The 17,963-nt window shown below is 53.2% G+C and overlaps 6 protein-coding genes across 13 annotated transcripts; 5 read left to right on the plus strand and 1 right to left on the minus strand.

Moving 5' to 3' along the window:
- The first annotated feature begins 82 nt into the window (after positions 1-82).
- Positions 83-4,108, plus strand: mfrp (membrane frizzled-related protein). Its single transcript, XM_029844167.1, has 12 exons — positions 83-117; positions 185-238; positions 329-437; positions 1,724-1,821; positions 2,061-2,191; positions 2,656-2,781; positions 2,851-2,927; positions 2,997-3,145; positions 3,230-3,360; positions 3,456-3,590; positions 3,670-3,797; positions 3,884-4,108. The coding sequence occupies exons 1-12, from the start codon at positions 83-85 to the stop codon at positions 4,106-4,108; spliced, it is 1,398 nt and encodes a 465-aa protein (XP_029700027.1).
- A 169-nt stretch (positions 4,109-4,277) lies between these two features.
- On the minus strand, positions 4,278-6,603 carry nudt8 (nudix hydrolase 8). 5 transcript variants are annotated; one of them, XM_011608808.2, is made up of 5 exons: positions 6,455-6,603; positions 5,229-5,930; positions 5,028-5,160; positions 4,873-4,950; positions 4,278-4,656 (listed from the first exon to the last, which is right to left on the minus strand). In XM_011608808.2, exons 2-5 carry the CDS (start codon positions 5,927-5,929, stop codon positions 4,495-4,497), a joined length of 1,074 nt encoding a protein of 357 aa, XP_011607110.2. In that variant the 5' UTR covers position 5,930; positions 6,455-6,603; the 3' UTR covers positions 4,278-4,494. The 5 variants fall into 5 exon arrangements, with proteins under 5 accessions (XP_011607110.2, XP_003968849.3, XP_011607108.2 ...); XM_003968800.3 differs by having other exon boundaries at positions 4,278-4,704; XM_011608806.2 differs by having other exon boundaries at positions 4,278-4,704; positions 6,376-6,508.
- ftr86 (finTRIM family, member 86) lies at positions 5,921-9,632 on the plus strand. Of its 3 annotated transcripts, none has more exons than XM_029843362.1 (10): positions 5,921-6,040; positions 6,903-7,509; positions 7,593-7,688; positions 7,771-8,004; positions 8,070-8,229; positions 8,335-8,409; positions 8,480-8,584; positions 8,662-8,829; positions 8,909-9,111; positions 9,222-9,632. In XM_029843362.1, exons 2-10 carry the CDS (start codon positions 7,036-7,038, stop codon positions 9,555-9,557), a joined length of 1,851 nt encoding a protein of 616 aa, XP_029699222.1. In that variant the 5' UTR covers positions 5,921-6,040; positions 6,903-7,035; the 3' UTR covers positions 9,558-9,632. The 3 variants fall into 3 exon arrangements, with proteins under 3 accessions (XP_029699222.1, XP_011607107.2, XP_011607106.2); XM_011608805.2 differs by lacking the exon at positions 5,921-6,040 and having other exon boundaries at positions 6,669-7,509; positions 8,662-8,697; positions 8,770-8,829; XM_011608804.2 differs by lacking the exon at positions 5,921-6,040 and having other exon boundaries at positions 6,669-7,509.
- Positions 9,633-10,378: 746 nt separating this feature from the next.
- Positions 10,379-12,178, plus strand: LOC115251440 (complement C1q-like protein 4). Its single transcript, XM_029843755.1, has 4 exons — positions 10,379-10,475; positions 10,551-10,658; positions 11,302-11,442; positions 11,524-12,178. Exons 1-4 carry the CDS (start codon positions 10,454-10,456, stop codon positions 11,955-11,957), a joined length of 705 nt encoding a protein of 234 aa, XP_029699615.1. The 5' UTR covers positions 10,379-10,453; the 3' UTR covers positions 11,958-12,178.
- Positions 12,179-12,978: 800 nt separating this feature from the next.
- On the plus strand, positions 12,979-14,304 carry LOC105417117 (complement C1q-like protein 4). 2 transcript variants are annotated; one of them, XM_029843767.1, is made up of 5 exons: positions 12,979-13,111; positions 13,212-13,304; positions 13,388-13,528; positions 13,609-14,084; positions 14,136-14,304. In XM_029843767.1, the coding sequence occupies exons 1-4, from the start codon at positions 13,066-13,068 to the stop codon at positions 14,037-14,039; spliced, it is 711 nt and encodes a 236-aa protein (XP_029699627.1). In that variant the 5' UTR covers positions 12,979-13,065; the 3' UTR covers positions 14,040-14,084; positions 14,136-14,304. The 2 variants fall into 2 exon arrangements, with proteins under 2 accessions (XP_029699627.1, XP_011607104.2); XM_011608802.2 differs by having other exon boundaries at positions 13,609-14,304.
- Positions 14,305-15,265: 961 nt separating this feature from the next.
- Positions 15,266-17,792, plus strand: cbln18 (cerebellin 18). The gene is made up of 7 exons (XM_029843751.1): positions 15,266-15,602; positions 16,405-16,504; positions 16,593-16,772; positions 16,858-17,016; positions 17,089-17,177; positions 17,267-17,347; positions 17,423-17,792. The coding sequence occupies exons 1-7, from the start codon at positions 15,600-15,602 to the stop codon at positions 17,546-17,548; spliced, it is 738 nt and encodes a 245-aa protein (XP_029699611.1). The 5' UTR covers positions 15,266-15,599; the 3' UTR covers positions 17,549-17,792.
- Positions 17,793-17,963: the final 171 nt, after the last annotated feature.

Below are 17,963 nucleotides of genomic sequence, written 5' to 3' on the forward strand. Positions count from 1 at the left end.
AGCACATCATCAATAAACCAAGAGAAATGATGCTGCCGCAGCCCAACGTGGATGTTTAGGTTCAGTCTGTGGATGTCCAACAATGTCCAAACAAAGCTCAGGATTTGGTTCTGATGGGTGCTGAAGAGAAGTGAACGATGCCAGGAAAGAGCTGGCAAAGATCAGGTTCCTCAACACACTGAAGATGTCCGATCTCAGCCAAGTGGCAGTTTACTCCGAATCCTCAGACATTTATAAGGTGAGTGTGATGATTGGAGACCGACCGGGTTCTTCTGCGGATTCTGACATAATGTGGGGAAAGAATGACTGTAAAAATGATTGTTTGAAGAACGTGTTCTGCAACCCTGCCTTTGAGCTTGAGGGGGAGCGAGAGGAGCGAGTGGAGGGATTCAGGACCGCAGCGTCCACCCCAGAACCGACCAAACCTGCAGGATCCCGTGAGTCCAGTGGTCCAACAGGGACAACCAATTCTGTCAACCTGTACGTCTCTTAATAAATCCCCGGAAGTTAGGCGACATTTATTATTATTACAGCCGTGGAAATCATGACATCAAGAGCTCATCTTACTGTATAAATCATTTTTACGAGGATATTTGCGAGGTCAGGAAACTGCAAAGTGTATGTAGAAAGAAGAATGGCGATCTGGCTTTTTGCAACAATGTTTAAACTATGTTTATAAAATGCAAACATTGAAATTAAGCGTTTGATTGATATGAAAATACCAGCTTAATTCGCTGGTCTAAAGGCTTTGCTTCTCGTTATCCTACCAGATGTGTTTCACCACCGCCCCGGCAGGGGGCGCACTCGGGCTGGTGGAAATCTTAGTTCTTTATAATCGTTAATCACGCAGGTGAAAACAACAGACGTGATGGAAATGTTCATTTACATCCCATAAGAGGAGCAGGATTAAAATTTAAGTAAATTCAAACTTTCCCTTATTAGCTGTATCTCATATTAATTTGCTGTTCTTCAGAAAAAAAAGGTGTAAAACAGTTCCCAGAGAAGACCGAACACTGTATACATACTCTGTATTCTTCATTTTACTCAGCTTTATGTGGGGAGGCTGGTTAACCTGTCGTGTCCTCTGACGCCTGTGATAATCCTCCAGATGCGAGCTGGGGCCTGCTCCGGGCGTGTGCCGCCCGGCCGGGGGCGCCAGGCTGTGGCAGGGCGACGGTGGTGGTTTCGGCCGCCGCCGTGCTTGTGCTGGTGGCTCTGGGAGTGGCGCTGAGCCTCATCCTCCAGCGTGAGTGGCTGCTGCAGCGCAGGAAGGCCGGCGGCCTCTGTTTCAGGGACAGAAAGTCATTTTGATGTTCTGATCATTCAAGCGCTTCGTTTGCTTCGCTCCCTCTGATGTAGAGAAGAAGGGCCGAGAAATGGAGGCTCCCTTATTCTCCACGCCTCCCGACCACCTGAGTTCACCCGGTGGGGCGACCCCAAATCCCCCCACGATCTCTGCAAACAGAGGTCAAAGGTCGAGCACGTCCTCGCCGCAGCCCGCCACGATCCCGCCAGCGCGTAAGACCCGACGGCATCCTCACGTGTGCTTCCTGTGTGGTGGCTGTCTGGTCTGTCCTTGACAACCTTCTCTGTCTGTCAGGATGTGGGGCAGTTTTGACTGACTTAGAGGGCAGTTTCACTTCTCCTAACCACCCCGGCTCTTACCCCCCCCAACTTACTGTGCATGTGGGTGATCCAAGTGCCACCCCCCTTTACTGTCCAGATCCACGTGCTGAGCCTGGCGGTGGAGGGACCGTCCCCATGCCTGTTTGACTGGCTGGAGGTGCAGGAGCAGCTGGAGCTCCGCTCGGTGGTCACCAGGTCCGTCGTGACGCTTCCAGCGGTTATTTTCAATGATTGGTTCAAATACTGTTTATGTTTGTTTTAATCCCTTTAACATGTTCTTTCTCTATTCATGGGCACTAAAATGAAAGTTAAAGTTATTTGTGCCATTTTCAGGTGGGAGAAAACAGACTTTGTTGTGTTTAAATGATAAAACTGTGATTTGGGCAGCGACTAACCTGCCAGTAGGTGGCGCTAACCCTCCGCCATCCTCGTAGGTTCTGTGGTAACGTGGCTCCGCCCACGGTGAACACCAACAGCAGCACCGCGTGGGTCACCTTCCGCTCTGACGCCACCATCGCTGGAGGCGGCTTCGCTGCTCAGTACCGGGCCCTGCTGCCTGGACACGGTCAGCCCCCCCACAGTGAAGGACGTGCACGTGATAACAAGCTTTTAGGAGAAGGTCTCCACCTGTGGCCCAGTTTGCTTTCAGATTACAGCCAATAATGTCTGAGAACTCTGGTCACACGTGAGGGGCCCACAGCTTCACCTATAAATCAGCTGGGGGGCCCTTGAGCCCCCAAAGCTTTTTTACTCATTTCATTCTCTGGGCATATTTGACGTTGGTTCATTTCCCACCAAAACAGGAATGATAAATAAAACTGGTATGAAAGAGCCTTGAAGGGTCCCAGAGGAGCTGCTGCTCTCTGAGTCTTTTAAACTCTTAAAGGAGCCATAAAACCAGACCGGCGGGGCCCCGTGTTTATTTAAAATGCTGGACGGTTTAGTTTAGTCTCAGAGGACGTCCATCTAAACGGGGGCCGGCGTTTGATGGAGCCAGGACGTTCCACTCACAGACGTGTGCTGTCTCAGGGAGCTGCTCCAGAGACGAGTTCCTGTGCGACAGCAGCCGCTGCCTGCTGCCGGGGGCCCTGTGTGACGGACACCCCCACTGCCAGGACCGGACCGACGAGACCAACTGCAGCCACAAACACAAAGGTGCCGCGCCCCCAGCGCACGGAGCTCCACTCACGTCCCCAACACCTCTGACACCAGCTTCTCTTACAGATTGTGGGGGGCAACAATCGGGGCCTTCCGGCTCCCTGTCCAGTCCGAACCACCCCAGGAACTACCCCCACCAGCAGGTGGGCGCTCGCATCATCTGCTGGAAAGCTGCTGCTCGCTCAACTCACCCGCTTCCTCTCCCCCCCCAGCTGTGCATATGGCAACTATCTGTGGAGGAAGGTCACGTCATCACGCTGAGCTTCAGGAACTTCAGCCTGGAGACTCAGGATGTTTGTGAGTTTGATTACGTGGAGGTGCACGACAGCCTGAGCACCGGAGCGGGTCGAGTGTTGGGCAGGTGAGCCCCCGGCCCCCGTGTGAAGCTCCTGCGCTGTGTTGGACGCACGTGTTAGTGATGCAGCCTGGATTCTGTCTGTTCCAGGTTCTGCGGCACCACCTCCCCTCCAGACCTGGTGTCCTCCGGCCCCCACATGACCGTGGTGTTTGTGGCTGATGAGGGAGTAGCAGACAGTGGGTTTAATGCCACCTACCGGGCGGTGTCGGTCCTGGACAGTGAGCTGCCGCTGCTCTAAAACTAGAACTAGTTCTGATCAATGTGGAAGCTTTCACATCTCACCCCCCCGTGTCCTGTTCTGCCCCCCCCAAAGGGACCTGTGCTCCCAGCCAGTTCGCCTGCAGCACCGGCGAGTGCCTGCAGCCACGGTGGCTGTGTGACGGCTGGAACGACTGCCCCGACGGGGCGGACGAACGGGGCTGCGACAACTCCACCTTTCCTCCATTCGGTGAGTCTCCTGCTCAGAATCGCGCCGGCGTCTCAGGACGTGTGAACACACCAGGTTCCTTTTGCTCCCGTCGGCCCAGCGTCCTCCTGCGAGGCCATCGAGGTGGAAATGTGCCGCGGCCTCAGCTACAACCTCACCTCCTTCCCAAACATCTGGCTGTCCATCTCTGACCAGAGAGAAGCAGCCGCTCTTCTGCGCCAGTACCGAGTAAAACGCCTCCTTTCCTGCATCATCACTGTGAACAAATGTAAACCCTCTGGAGCTGAACCCTCCCTCTTTGCCACGGCGTCCAGGTTCTGATGGACCTGGCCTGCTTCGAGCCCTTGCGGAGGCTGGTGTGCGGCATGTTCCTCCCCCAGTGCTCCCCTCAGGGGGGGGTGCTGCAGCCCTGCCGCTCCGTCTGCTCCTCTGCTGAGCAGCAGTGCAGCCCGGCCCTGGACCTCTTCTCCTTCAGCTGGCCCTTCAACTGCCACCTCCTGCCCGACTCACAAGACCCCACCGAGTGCTCGCGGCCCTGAAGGGAGACGGTTCTGCGTGTAAAGCAGGAAGTGTTGGGGTTTGGAGCGCCCGGCGTCCCTCGCGTGCGTGCTGGCGACACTCCCTGAAACACTCCGTCATCAGGGCGTGACGGGTGGAGAACTGAGGGCGTTTGGCTCGGTGACCGTTTCAAGATAAAAATGACATGGCTTCTTTAAAACAACCTTTATTGACTTGATTCTTCAGGACACCTCAGAGCTTAACTCTGAATCCCTGGTTTGACCTTTGACCTTAGAGGATAAAAGGCCAAATTAACATTTTGAAACATAGATCCTTAAACACACAAGAGAAAAAAACACGCCCTGAGAAAGTAACCAAAAATGTCCATAATCAATAAAATGTTCAAAGTGGCTGAAATCTCTGCTCTTCATGTGGGCGTTACTGGGGGGGGGGGGCAAGGGAGGATGAGTTTCAGGGTGTGGTCCAGAGCCGTTGCCGTCAGGCCCCAGACACGATGCTTCCCGTTGCGGAACACTGGAAGGGTGTATCCGTAACGCTCCCCCGTGCGGAAGTGTGTGTATCCGCGGTTCTGGGGATTACACAAGTGGGACAAAGACAGGGTGAATATCTCCTCCACCTGCAACACAAGTAGACAGGAGACGTTGGGTTCAAATCCTGCTTCCATCTGCTTCCATCTAAAACAAACAACACTGGCTTCACACTGCAGGAGCCCAGCAGCAGATACATGATACCAAGCTGGTCGCATCCCTAAACCCTTTGGTGGAGAGCAACTCCCCTGCAGTACCTCTTCAGGATTAGGTTGGAAGGACAAAGCTTCTAAAGGGCCAAGATTCGCCAACACAGGAGCAATCATCATCGCAGACTGGAGAGAGAAAAGAAAGTGACATTTCTCCTCGTCAGCGAGGAGGACACCACGTAGAGAACCCCCATAAGACTCACCGCGTCCCTCAGAGGCTGCAGGGTGCCCCAGACGCTCTCGGGCCTCACGGTGATTCCCAGCTCCTCCCTGGTCTCCCTCAGAGCCGTGGCCACCACATCCCTGTCCGACAGATCGTTCTTTCCTCCCGCAAAGCTGCAAGAGTGTGAATGTCAGAATTGAACACGGCGAGGACGGACCACCCGCTTCCCACGGCCGCTGACCTGACGTCCCCCTTGTGCCGCCCCTTCAGCTTGCTGGAGCGCAGCGTGAAGAGAAATGCCGGCTCTCCCTCCACAGAGCAGAGCGCCACCAACACCGACGCCCACCTTGCCTGGTTCCTCCTGCTGCTCATCCATCGCCCGTCTCCGTTTCCCTCGTAGAACCTGAGATTGGACACCAGGCTCTGCCGACACCTGCTTTCATTCTGGGCAGACAGACAGTCTCTCCAAGCGCCTGTCACATGAGATTCAGCCTGACTAGCAGCTCTGGTTGGAGGAAGAGCGAGCCAGAGGGATTTACTGTGAACGTGATGCGGCGCCAACAAGCTAAAGGCTCTGACAAAGCCGAGTCTTTGAAAGTAACATCCAGTCTTTGGGGTGAAACTGAGCGAGGTTGGGCGAGTGTCCCAAAGCCTTCTCCTCGATGGAAAACAAGTTCCATTTGTAAAATAGTCCAGATTTCTGACAGCTTTAAGGCGTTGACTCAAAGACTCTGAGTTCAGTAAAGGCTTACATGTAGGAAATGTTAAAGTATCCATGAACAATGGCGTCCCCTCCTTAAGTCCATGTTTCCAGCCTGTCACTGCTCTTCCATCAGGCCAGGTTGCACATTTGGGCTGGGAACAGGCCCCAGCAGGGGATTCTCTGAGCACCAGTGGTCTCAGGGACCCAGAACAGGTCCGGATCTGGGGGGCCCTCAGCATCCTAGCAAAAGAAACGCACAAGAAGCCTTTCAATCAAGCTGGTTCCATCAAACCTGGTCCCAATTAATTCCCCGAATCTGTGTTAATTAACCTCTTGACAATAAAGTCGAGGTGAGTAAAGCGTCAATTAACACCTCTAATGAGACTTGTTTTAATCAACAACATTTTAAAGTTTAACTTTACGAGCCAATACAAGAAGACGTCGGTCGCGTCTCCAGTTCCACCACCGAGAAACTTTTTTGCCACCCACAACTGCTTGTAAAGTTACGACAAATTAACTAAAATAAGCACACATTCGGGCCAATGATGCATCTTGATACATCAATAAGCACCTGCATTTTTAGTTAGGTTATCACCTGCACAGCGTAGCAACATTAGCAAGCTAGTGGAACATTAACATTTGTCGGCTAAACTACCGACTGTCAGCGGGAAACGTTCGACTTTACCGACGTGAGTGTAGACAAAGACCCTAAAGCGGCTACTTTCCAAACTTAAAGGTCTGGGATGTGTTTCAGAGGCGCCCACCTTAACAGTTGCTAAGCTAGCAGATGCTAGCGCCGACCTCCAACAGCCAATATGGCGGAGCGGCGTCGCTTTACGTCGGGCCTGACGTCACCGCGCCGTGGTGACGTCAGCCCCGCGCCGGCCCGAGGCAGCAGGTGAGCAGCGTCTTTAAATCAGAGCTTTCTGGGCGCAGGTGAGAACAAATAGTCCCAATATTTCCTGATGACATCACCAGAACCGAGCAGGTTCCTCAAGGTTTCCGTCACGTTCAGAAGTTTCCCTCTAGCAGAAGCTTTTTAACTTCAGAGTTATTATTCCGGTTCTCTGGATGGTCGTGACAAAGTGTTCACAATGAAACTAATGTGTGGTTTTGTGGAACTGGTTGTGGTGGTGAAATTCCTCCACTTTCCAGTTCTACCAGTTCCACCCAGTCAAATTTAAAGAGCCTGTGTTTTCCGACATTTCCCAGTTGCTGTTGTTCTTGGGTGCGTCGCCTTCAGCTGAACCCGCCTTTCGTTCTTTTGCGTGCCTGAAGCTACACTTCGCCACACTTTAACATCCAGGATTTGCTTTTGAGGACTAGTTTCTTGTCATCGTGTTCCATGGCCTCTGCCTGGCCGGAAGAGGAGGCCTTTGCCTGCTCCGTGTGCCTGGACACCCTGAAGGAGCCCGCCACGCTGCCATGTGGACACTCCTACTGCTTGGCCTGTATCCAGCGCCACTGGGACAAAAAGGCCACTAATGGTGAGTACAGCTGTCCCCAGTGCAGGCAGCTCTTCCGTCCTCGACCCTCTCTAGCCAAGAGCACTCTGCTCGTGGAAGCTATGGAGAAGCTAAGAGCCAACAGCCTGAAGCACAACCCCTCGGCGGCGGCATCGATGCCCGTCTACGTGGAGGTTCTGCCGGCCGCCGGGCCACGACAGGGCGGTGCTGAGGCCAGACCCTGCCCTCAGCACCGCCGGCCCCTGGACCTGTTCTGCCGAGACGATAAAGAGTGCGTTTGCTCCGAGTGCTGCCGACATGGACACGAGGGACACTGTGTGGTGAGACCCCAGGCCGAGAGGGTGGAGAGACAGGTGGGCATTAACCCGCCCCACGTGTAGCGGATTGTTATATTTATTATTTATATTGTGTGTGTGTGTGTGTGTGTGTGTGGCAGGAGGACCTTCTGCAGCAGCAAGCACTCGTTCAGAGGAGAATCCAGGAGGCTGAAAGGACGCTGAACGAGATCCCACATTTTGCTCGTCAGCACAAGGTAACTTTTCATCAAACTGGGATCTGACGGAGAACAGATCACACTGGATCACACTGGATCCTCCTGCTCTGTGGGTCCTCAGGCTCTGGTTCAGGCTCTGCAGCAGGAAAACGCTGACTCATTCGCAGAGCTGGTCGCGAGTTTGAATCTCGCCGCCACGCGTGTCGCCGAGCTCCTGAGCAGCCACGAGGCCTCCCTGGGCAGCCAGGCGGAGGGCCGGGTCAACGGGCTGGAACAGGAAGTGGCCCAGTTGCACCGGAGGAGCGCTGAGCTGATCCGCTTGGCCGACATGAAGGATCCTGTCTGCTTCCTGAAGGTAGCGAACATCGGGGGGGTGGAAGTGTCAAGACGGTCGTAGCAACGGCGTCCTCTGCTCCTCAGAACTTCCTCACGATGGAACCGCTGGGTCAAAGAGAGGGAACGGGCGAGTCGGCGCCGCCAGAGGAGGTCGTGCTCGCTGCCATCCGCTCCACCACTAAAGAGCTGCAGGAGTCGGTGAAGGACCTGTGCGGGCGCAGCCTGGAGAAGATCACCGCCCTCCGTCCGTCTATTCTTTCAGCACCACTGCTCTAACCTGATTATTCATGCGTGTCCGTCACGTCGGGAGGAGGAGGAATGTTTATTTATTATAATCCTCTCTTCTTAGTGAACCAGGAACCGCTCCCAGGAGCAGCAGCAGGAGGCGCTGATGCAGCTGGACCGGACCAGCGCCAGAGCACAGGTTACAGAGAAGCTTGATATCCACTGAGGAACCTGCCTGATGAACTTCATAGTTTTCTTATTTAACTCAGTGTCTGAGAGGACGCCACCCACGCCGCCCTCGCCACCAGCGCCACCCATCAGTACGTTAGAAAAGTCTGGAGCCTCCGGACCGCCACCTCGTGCACCGGTTCAGGGTACGAAAAGCCGTCCCACTAGAGAAGCTTCTTGGGTCGGATTTAGCTGATTGTTTAAGCTTCCACATCTTTTGCAGCCTCAGCCCCCCCTCTGCCCGTCCTGAAGCCCCCACGTAAGTATTACAACACACAGAAAAACCCACTCGGAGGTTCTAAAGAAGGACGGCCCGTTTTTGGCTCTTCAGCCCAGCCCACGACAGCATCTGCAAATCCAGAACCAAAGACAAGAAAGGAGTTGCTGAAGTGTAGGTTTACCCCCTCGCCACTTCACCAGCGGTACCATGTGACACAAGCCTGCAGGTCTCCAATCAAATGTCCTTTCAGTCCGGTTCCAACCCACCATGGATCCCAACACGGCCTATCGCCACCTGCAGCTGTCAGACGGAGGCCGGAAAGCTACCCTGAAGGCCGAGAACCTGAACCCACCGGACCATCCGGAACGTTTCCACTTCTGGAGGCAGGTTCTCTGCAGAGAGCCTTTGGGTGGGAGCCCCTACTACTGGGAGGTGGAGTGGACGGGCCCCAAGGTACAGAAATCAGGATTAATCGGGTCCGCTTTCCTGTGTCAGGTGACCACATAATGAACACCAGCTGCTCCCTGACCTCCTGCTTCCCTTTCCTTTTCCCTCCTCCTCAGATCACCGTTGCGGTGGCTTACAGGGAGATGACGCGTAAAAGCGCCGATGACAGCAGCCGTCTGGGTCACAATGCTCTCTCCTGGAGCTTGTACTGGTCCGGCACTGGTTTTTCCTTCTGGCACGATGGTCAGGAAAAGCTCCTGGGCTCGCCGAAGGCCCGGCGGATCGGAGTCTACCTGGACCAACACGCGGGGGTTCTGTCCTTTCACCGAATCGCCAACAACCAGGCTCATCTCATCCACCGGCACCAGAGCCAGTTCTCCGGCCCGCTGTACCCAGGCTTCCGTTTCGGGTCGGCAGCAGGGGAAGCGGCAACTATTTGCCAGTTAGACTGAGCTTCTGAGACAGGAAATCACAGGATCAAGTTAAAAGAAACGTGTTGTAAAGAATAAAGACGATTAAATCATGTATTCTGTCTTTTTGGGGGCATATTTAGAATGAAAAGCCCTTCAGGGTCCGTTTTGTACGGTGTAACGTGAGGAACGCTGAAACCCTGCTGATGGTATCGTTGGTCCCTGCTGACCCGTCCTGGATCTCTCCAAGCTTTCATCCCTTCTCGGCTCGGCTGTGGAATCACTCGGGTTCCCACATGACCTGGTGTAATTTGACCTTTGTTTTGTCGCGTCCGTTCCTCAAAAGGCTGCCCCACTTCATGGAAGCAACACAAGGTGCAGAGGAACAATGTCGACCTCGTGGTCTCTGTAGTGGGTTGATCTGATCGACCGTGTTCAGCGAGTTTCGCGGGTCATCCTGAACATCTGAGCTTCGAGCGCTCAATTCCAGAACATGATGTGGCCATTTTAACGGGACGTGAAGGTCCCGATGGAGACGGTTGCACTTCCTCCTGTAAACCAACACATCCGCTGGTCACAGGTGGGCTGAAAACGTGTGATTGTGATGAAGAAAACCCATTTAGTTTAATATTAGGAGGGATCGCTGGCGTCTGCTGGCTGATGGGAACTCTTCCCTCGGGCGACACCTGACCCACATGTAAAACACAAAACCAGCGCGTCTGAAAGGTCCATCCCTCATCAAGAGACAGACCTTTCAGACGCCCTCATAAAGGTGAGGAGCTTTCAGGTGCTGCAGCTAGTATATCGGCCTAAAAAGGGGGGGCAGCAATATGGAAAACAAGGAGGGGCTACTGGGGCACCTAAGGAGGAGAAGCCATAGTACAAATATATAAAGATGTGGACTCGGCCAGTGTCAGTCCACGTTGAGACGGTCGTCCATGTGCAGCTTCACCATGAGAGGTGAGATAAATGTGGCATAAAGACAGTAGAACACGGTGCATCGTATTCACCTGTGTCTGCTCCGTTTCCTCCCAGCTATTGTCCTGCTGTGTCTGCTGAAAGGCGTCTTTGTCCAGGCTGATGAGAGCTACACCTGGGGAGGACCTGGAGGCAGCACCGACACGGACCCCAACACAGCCAACGGTGAGGAGTCTCAAATAGGGTTAGGGTTAGGGTTAGGGTTAGGGTTAGCCCACCCTGGAGTCAGGGCTGAGTGGTGTTCAGGATGCTCCGTGTGTGTTCACGACGCTCCGTGTGTGTTCACGACCCTCACGTGTGTGTTCACGACCCTCACGTGTGTGTTCACGACGCTCCGTGTGTGTTCACGACCCTCACGTGTGTGTTCACGACCCTCACGTGTGTGTTCACGACCCTCACGTGTGTGTTCACGACGCTCCGTGTGTGTTCACGACCCTCACGTGTGTGTTCACGACCCTCACGTGTGTGTTCACGACCCTCACGTGTGTGTTCACGACGCTCCGTGTGTGTTCACGACCCTCACGTGTGTGTTTACGACCCTCACGTGTGTGTTCACGACCTTCACGTGTGTGTTCACGACGCTCCGTGTGTGTTCACGACCCTCACGTGTGTGTTCACGACCCTCACGTGTGTGTTCACGACCCTCACGTGTGTGTTTACGACCCTCACGTGTGTGTTCACGACCTTCACGTGTGTGTTCACGACGCTCCGTGTGTGTTCACGACCCCCACGTGTGTGTTCACGACCCTCACGTGTGTGTTCACGACGCTCCCGTGTGTGTTCACGACCCTCACGTGTGTGTGTGCAGTGTGTCTGGCGGACCAGTCGTCGTGCGGCTGCTGCCTGATGCAGCAGCAAATCCACCGGATCAGGACCTTTTTCAACACCAGCCTCGCCGAGCTGGAGCTGCAACTGACCCAAACAAGGAACATCCTCAACAACGTCAGAGGTGAGGCAGGTTCCCCAGCATCCCTCCACACGGAGCCCTTTTCTGACCGTCCTTTGCTTCCTCCCCCCCCCCCCCCCCCAGCCAGCCGCAGCGCCTTCTCCGTCGCTCTGAACAATGACAATAATCTGAAGTGCTTCGGCCCTTTCCGTGACGACAAGGTCGTCACCTACAGCCACATCTTCATGAACCTGGGGAATGGCTACAACCAGCAGACGGGCATCTTCACCGCCCCCCGTGCTGGCACCTACAGCCTGGCCCTCACCGCCTACAGCGACGCCGGCTCCCCCGGTAACACGCTGGCCGCCTGCGCCGCTCTGCACGTTAACGGCAAGAGTGTCGCAGATCTGCGCGAGAAGAACATGCAGGATCAGGAGGACAGCGCCACCGTGGTCGTGGCCGTGCACCTGAATGCTGGGGACCAGGTGTCCGCCAACCTGCCCATCGGATGCTTCCTCTGCGATAACAAGAACCACTATAACACTTTCAGTGGGTTCCTTCTCTATGCTACTAATTAAGCCAAATAAAGGGTGCAGCCTTCAGACCGTTTTAAGCTGTTTCCATCTTAGCAACACTTTTGTTTCCATATTAGTTGTCAAGGTTCACTTGTTTTCAAGATGCCAGAAATGCACCTGAATAAGCTGCCGCGCTGCGTGTCTGTAGCAGCTGTACATTTACTGTCACGCCAATATTGCGTCATCCTGTTAATGACCTAAATAAAGGAGGATTATGAATAAAATATAAATGATTATCTCATCAATAACAAAGCAGAGGTTTCTGCCCTTTAACGAGGTCGCTCTAATGAGGCTGTTCGTGCACGCCGTGTCTGTACGTCCTGACGGAGGTAGACGACCCAAACAGACCCACCAAATGTCCGATTGGTCCATTTCCTCTGTCCAGCCCACCATCCTGGCTTCTCTGTGACCCTGGAGAAGGTGCCTCTGGTCCGGTCACCATCAGTCTGTCCAAAGGTCGAATCCCTTCGGTCACGTTCAGGAACTCGTCCTTTGTCTAATCACCATTAAAATGGTGCTTTTGAGCTCAAACTCTTTACCAAGACTGTTGTTGGATAACTCGGTCTTGAAACTGCCTGATAAATTAAGAATGTTGAAAAGTTTAAAAGAAAAAAAGAAAACCTCCACATAATTAACAAACACTAAAGGTTCATCTTTCAAGATGATTTGAATTAAATGCAGAAGCATCATTTGATGAAACATCAATTCTTTGGATTAAAGTCGTCACATCACGAGAGCTCTCTCACTCTCTCACTCCTGGTGTTTAAGAGTGATGCCCAAACGGGTCCGTTTGAAGGTTCCATCCAACAACAACGTTTCTACGGCAAAAATGCCTCATTTTAATGATGCAGAATAAATAAAGCAGATTTAAAAATGAGTAAACTAAATTCCACCAAAAAGAAAAAAGCCTCAGTTTAAGTACTAACGTAGAACACCTGTCAGCTCAGGCCGGGTCAGCGGTCCAACCAAGGGTTCCGTTGATGTGGTAGATAAAACCCCTCTGGGGCAGGAGGGTAAAAGAGGCAAAACAACAAAGGGAAAAGAGAACAAGGTGGAGCAAAGAAAGGCAGGAGGAATAAAGGAGGGAGGACGTGTGTGCAGAACCACCCCGATGCTCCGGATCAGTCCCTCACATTTCAGGAGTGGCGCCATGAGAGGTGAGATATTGACAGAACCAGCTCGGATGTACGGCGCCGCGGCGCCTGATCCGGCGTGTGAGATGTTTCCGGCTCTTTATTCTCTATTTTCCTGGTCCAGGGTTTGTGCTGCTCTGTTTGCTGTGTCCAGCTGTTGCCAAGTATTCCTGGAACCAGCCTGGACAAACTACGCCAGAGCCCAAACCGGGCCACGGTAAGTGGGCGCCGGCGCCCTGCGTCCCGCCGCTCCGCCTCGCTGCAGAAAGGCAACGTGCGTTTGTGTGTTCTCCCGTGCAGCGTGCGTGGCGGAGCGGCGTTCCTGCCACTGCTGCCTGATGCTGCAGGAAGTGAACAGGCTGAGGACACATTTCAACAGGAGCCTGAACGAGCTGGAGGAGACGTACCTGCAGACGGAGCAGAGTCTGAGCCTCGTGAAAGGTAAGGGGCGCGACCTCTGACCTCAGTCACGTGGTCTCTGTGGACGTAGTGACCCTCGCACTCTTCACCTCCGTCTCCAGCCAACTACGTCGCCATGTCTGTCGCCCTTTACTCTGAGGAGGGCTTGGAATGCTTCGGCCCCTTCGGCGCCCACAAGGTCGTGACCTACAAACACGTCTTCATCAATCAGGGTGATGGCTACAACGGGAGCACCGGGGTCTTCACCGTCCCTGGCTCGGGGGTCTACAGTCTGGCGCTCACCGTCTACAGCGATGCCGGTGCCTCCAGTTCCACACTGGCGGCCTGTGCTGGTCTGCAGGTTAACGGCCTGAAGGTCACTGGGCAGAGCGAGAAGAACAAGCAGGATCAGGAGGACAGCACCACCACTGTGGTGGCCCTTCACCTGCAGGCCGGGGACCAGGTGTCGGTCAGCCTGGACCAAGGCTGCTTCCTCTGTGATGACCACAACCACTACAACACTTTCAGTGCCTTCCTGCTCTACGCTGACTGAGTTGTGTGTTACTGTGCTGCTCCAGCCGCTAATAAAGGCCTGGAGATGAAGCCTGTGTGTTACTGTGCTGCTCCAGCCGCTAATAAAGGCCTGGAGATGAAGCCTGTGTGTTACTGTGCTGCTCCAGCCGCTAATAAAGGCCTGGAGATGAAGCCTGTGTGTTACTGATCGTTGCAACTGTAGATCATTTTCTCTCTTTCAAGGCAAAGACCAGCATGATGTATTTGATGATTCCAAGAGAAACACATTAAACATTACTGAAATATTATCTCCTTCGTTATTCCACAGTAATCAGGAATGTTGCAGTCAGCAGAAATGACATCCACACAGATGAGATTAGCATGAACCAAGGTTGAAATGTGACCCTTTTGTTGTTGGTTGTGGGCTGTGGGAGGAGATTTCCAACCCCCTCACCTCATGTGAGCTCCACTGGAGCTGGAGTCAACCTGTGATGCACGCATCAGAAACAGTTTTTTAGTGAATTTCTATGATTACATTAACTCCTGAAGCAGCCACAGATCAGCAGGACTCTAGTCTTTCCATGGTTTGGGCCTCCAGCCTCAGGATTCACATCCTTGTAGTTAATTATACTGTTATAAGCAAGCTGTTCTACTATAGACATGTTTACGACACAATCACCCTCAGGGCGCCTCCTGAGGCAGGCTGTGGAACTACAGGCAACCTCATTCATTTTATGATCTATACATTTGAATTTAGCACAACCAAAATAACATTCTATTAATAAAACACTCCAATACTTTCATTAATCACAGAGACATGAGCTGTGATCCCCAGATGTAAGAGACCCCCCCATGGTCCCCAGTCTTCAGGGTCGTCCTGTAAAACACACCAGAGGTCAGAGTATAATGGCTTTGGAACGTTCTGTGGTGGTAAAACACCCGAGACACGCTGGCCTGAATGTGGCAGGTAAGACTGAACTGGGTCAGCTGACTGGGGGATTCCTGGCCTTCGACCCAGGAAACACCCTGTTACCTAAGGGGACGAGAGAAGATGCAAAGGAAAACTTTTGTGGAAGCAGCTTCTCTCCTGCATGTTCTCACTCCACAAGTTTCCTCCTCAGTGCAACAGGAGGAGGTGGAGAGGGTGTGAATGGATGGTTCTCAGAGGTCATCGACATCATCCTCATCTTCATCTTCATCATCATCCCTGAGTGTACAAAGTAACAACCTGCTGGGATTCTTCTGATTGTCCTGCAGAACTTTCACATCACACGTCGGATCCCTTTTCTCTCGTGAGAATCCGGACTGGTGTTTGTTCTGTTCACTATCGAGCAATTTAGGGCAGCAGGGAAACATAAAACAACAGTGTTTGTGAGTAGAGGGTGTCAGACGGAACTGGACACCGTTGTCCTCGTAAGAGTCTTTATGGACAGAACAAAGACCGTAGAGGGTGACAGCAGCCACGCAGGTGGTCCCAGAGAGGGTGTCGGTGTCGAGGAGGCGGAGCTGGACCCTGGTTTTGTGCCACCAAAACCAGTCTGGGTTTAAATCTGCCTCCACAAACTCACAGCAGCTTCGTTTTGTGGGAGAGACCAGCGAAATGGTAGGTTGTTAGTTTTGATCCTGTCCTTCATTTGTGCATTTGTATGTTCAGCCTGATGTGTTGGGGGGAACCCTAACCCTCTAACCCTAACCCTAACCCTCTAACCCTAACCCTAACCCTCACCCTCACCCTCACTCTAACCCTAACCCTCTAACCCTAACCCTAACCCTAACCCTCACCCTACCTACCTCTAACCCTCTAACCCTCTAACCCTCTAACCCTAACCCTCTAACCCTCTAACCCTAACCCTCTAACCCTAACCCTAACCCTCACCCTCACCCTCACTCTAACCCTAACCCTCTAACCCTAACCCTAACCCTAACCCTCACCCTCACTCTAACCCTAACCCTCTAACCCTCTAACCCTAACCCTCTAACCCTCTAACCCTAACCCTCTAACCCTCACCCTCTAACCCTAACCCTCTAACCCTCTAACCCTCTAACCCTCACCCTCACCCTCACCCTCACCCTAACCCTAACTCTAACTCTAACCCTAACCCTAACCCTCTAACTCTACCCCTACCCTAACCCTAACCCTCTAACTCTACCCCTACCCTAACCCTCTAACTCTACCCCTACCCTAACCCTACCCTAACCCTAACCCTCTAACTCTACCCCTACCCTAACCCTAACCCTCTAACTCTACCCCTACCCTAACCCTCTAACTCTACCCCTACCCTAACCCTACCCTAACCCTAACCCTAACCCTACCCTAACCCTACCCAAACTCTAACCCTAACCCTCCATGTTGCTGAGTTCATGTTCTTAATCATGTTTTAATCGTAGCCTCCTTTATTTGATAGATATTTGTATTTCCACTCTTGTTCCTGTTGGAGGCGCTATTTCTCTGTGGTCACGTGGGAGCCCAGTCCAACAGCATCCAAATTCTGCAGGATGCTGCGCGTAAGTGGCAGGAACAGCCAGGTCTTGGTGCACGTGCTTCTCCCCTGATGCTGCTGCTGTTTCCCACCATCCCTCCATCTGTTCCCAGTTAAATGGACCGAGCCGCTGACCTGTGACAAGTGGGACTGCAACTGTACCTTCACCCGCCAGCGGGGGTGCTGCTGTGCAGCCAACGACATGTACCAGCTGGAGGAGGAGACCTTCACGAGGTTGAAAGCTCTGTGGAATGACGTCAGCAAGCTCGGCAGCAGAGTTCTCCAGCACTCAGGTGAGGGATGAAACGTGCACAGAACAGGTGTTTCACATGCGTGAGCGTCGGTAGCCCTGGATGAATAAATCCTTCTGTACCTCAGAGAGCATCAAGGTTGCCTTCAAAGCCACCATGAACCCCAACGTTGCCGTCTTGATTCCTGGAACTAATGAGAGGTGCTTTGGGCCCTTCAACACCAACGTGCCCCTCCCGTATGCCTCCGTCACGCTGAACCACGGCCAAGGATATAACCCTTCGCTAGGTAACAGAGACACAGGGTGTAGGTAATAACACCTGTGCTGAGCTTCAGCTAACACGTCTCCTCCTTCGTCAGGTGTCTTCACTGCTCCCATCGCCGGCGTTTATCTCTTTTCCTACACGGTCTACTCGTTGGTGGAAAAGGACACACGCATTTATCATAAAGTAAGTGAGTCGGAGAGCCTGTAAGGAGCCTCAGGACTGCCCCCTGGTGGCTGGTTGTCATTCCTCTCGGTGCATCCTGGTGTCTGCAGTGTCAGCTGATGAAGAACGGGAACGTGACGGTCAGCATATGGGAGAACAACCGTGAGGATGGTGAAGACAGCGCCACCCAGGTCAGACAATGGGCGTTCGCCGCGGGGGGGCGGGGGGCAGCTGGGGGCAGATGTGAGGAATCATCTGCGTTTCAGGTGGTCCTGCTGCAGATGCAGAGAGGAGATCAGGTGTACGTGGAGCTGATGTCTGGGAGGAAGCTCTGCAACGGCCTGCACAACAACATCTTCACCGGTCACATCGTCTACCCCGACACCGACTGACCCCGAGGCTGGGGGGCCTCGCTGGGGGCGTGGACACACTGGACGTAGCCTGAACGTTATTGACCTGTAATAAAGGCTGTTGGTGTTATTAACCTGTAATAAAGGCTGTTGGTGTTATTAACCTGTAATAAAGGCTCTTGGTGTTATTAACCTGTAATAAAGGCTGTTGGTGTTATTAACCTGTAATAAAGGCTCTTGGTGTTATTAACCTGTAATAAAGGCTGTTGGTGTTATTAACCTGTAATAAAGGCTGTTGGACACAGAACCGTAGACACGTGCTTGATATGTGGACCTGGGGGAAACGGGGGGGGGGGGGGGGGGGGGGGGGGGTGGCAAACACACAGTAACACACACTCACCACACACACTGTTAATACACACTCACCACACACAGAAACAGAGAAAGAGAGAATAAA

Source organism: Takifugu rubripes, chromosome 11 (assembly GCF_901000725.2).
Source record: "Takifugu rubripes chromosome 11, fTakRub1.2, whole genome shotgun sequence".
NCBI lineage: Eukaryota > Metazoa > Chordata > Actinopteri > Tetraodontiformes > Tetraodontidae > Takifugu > Takifugu rubripes.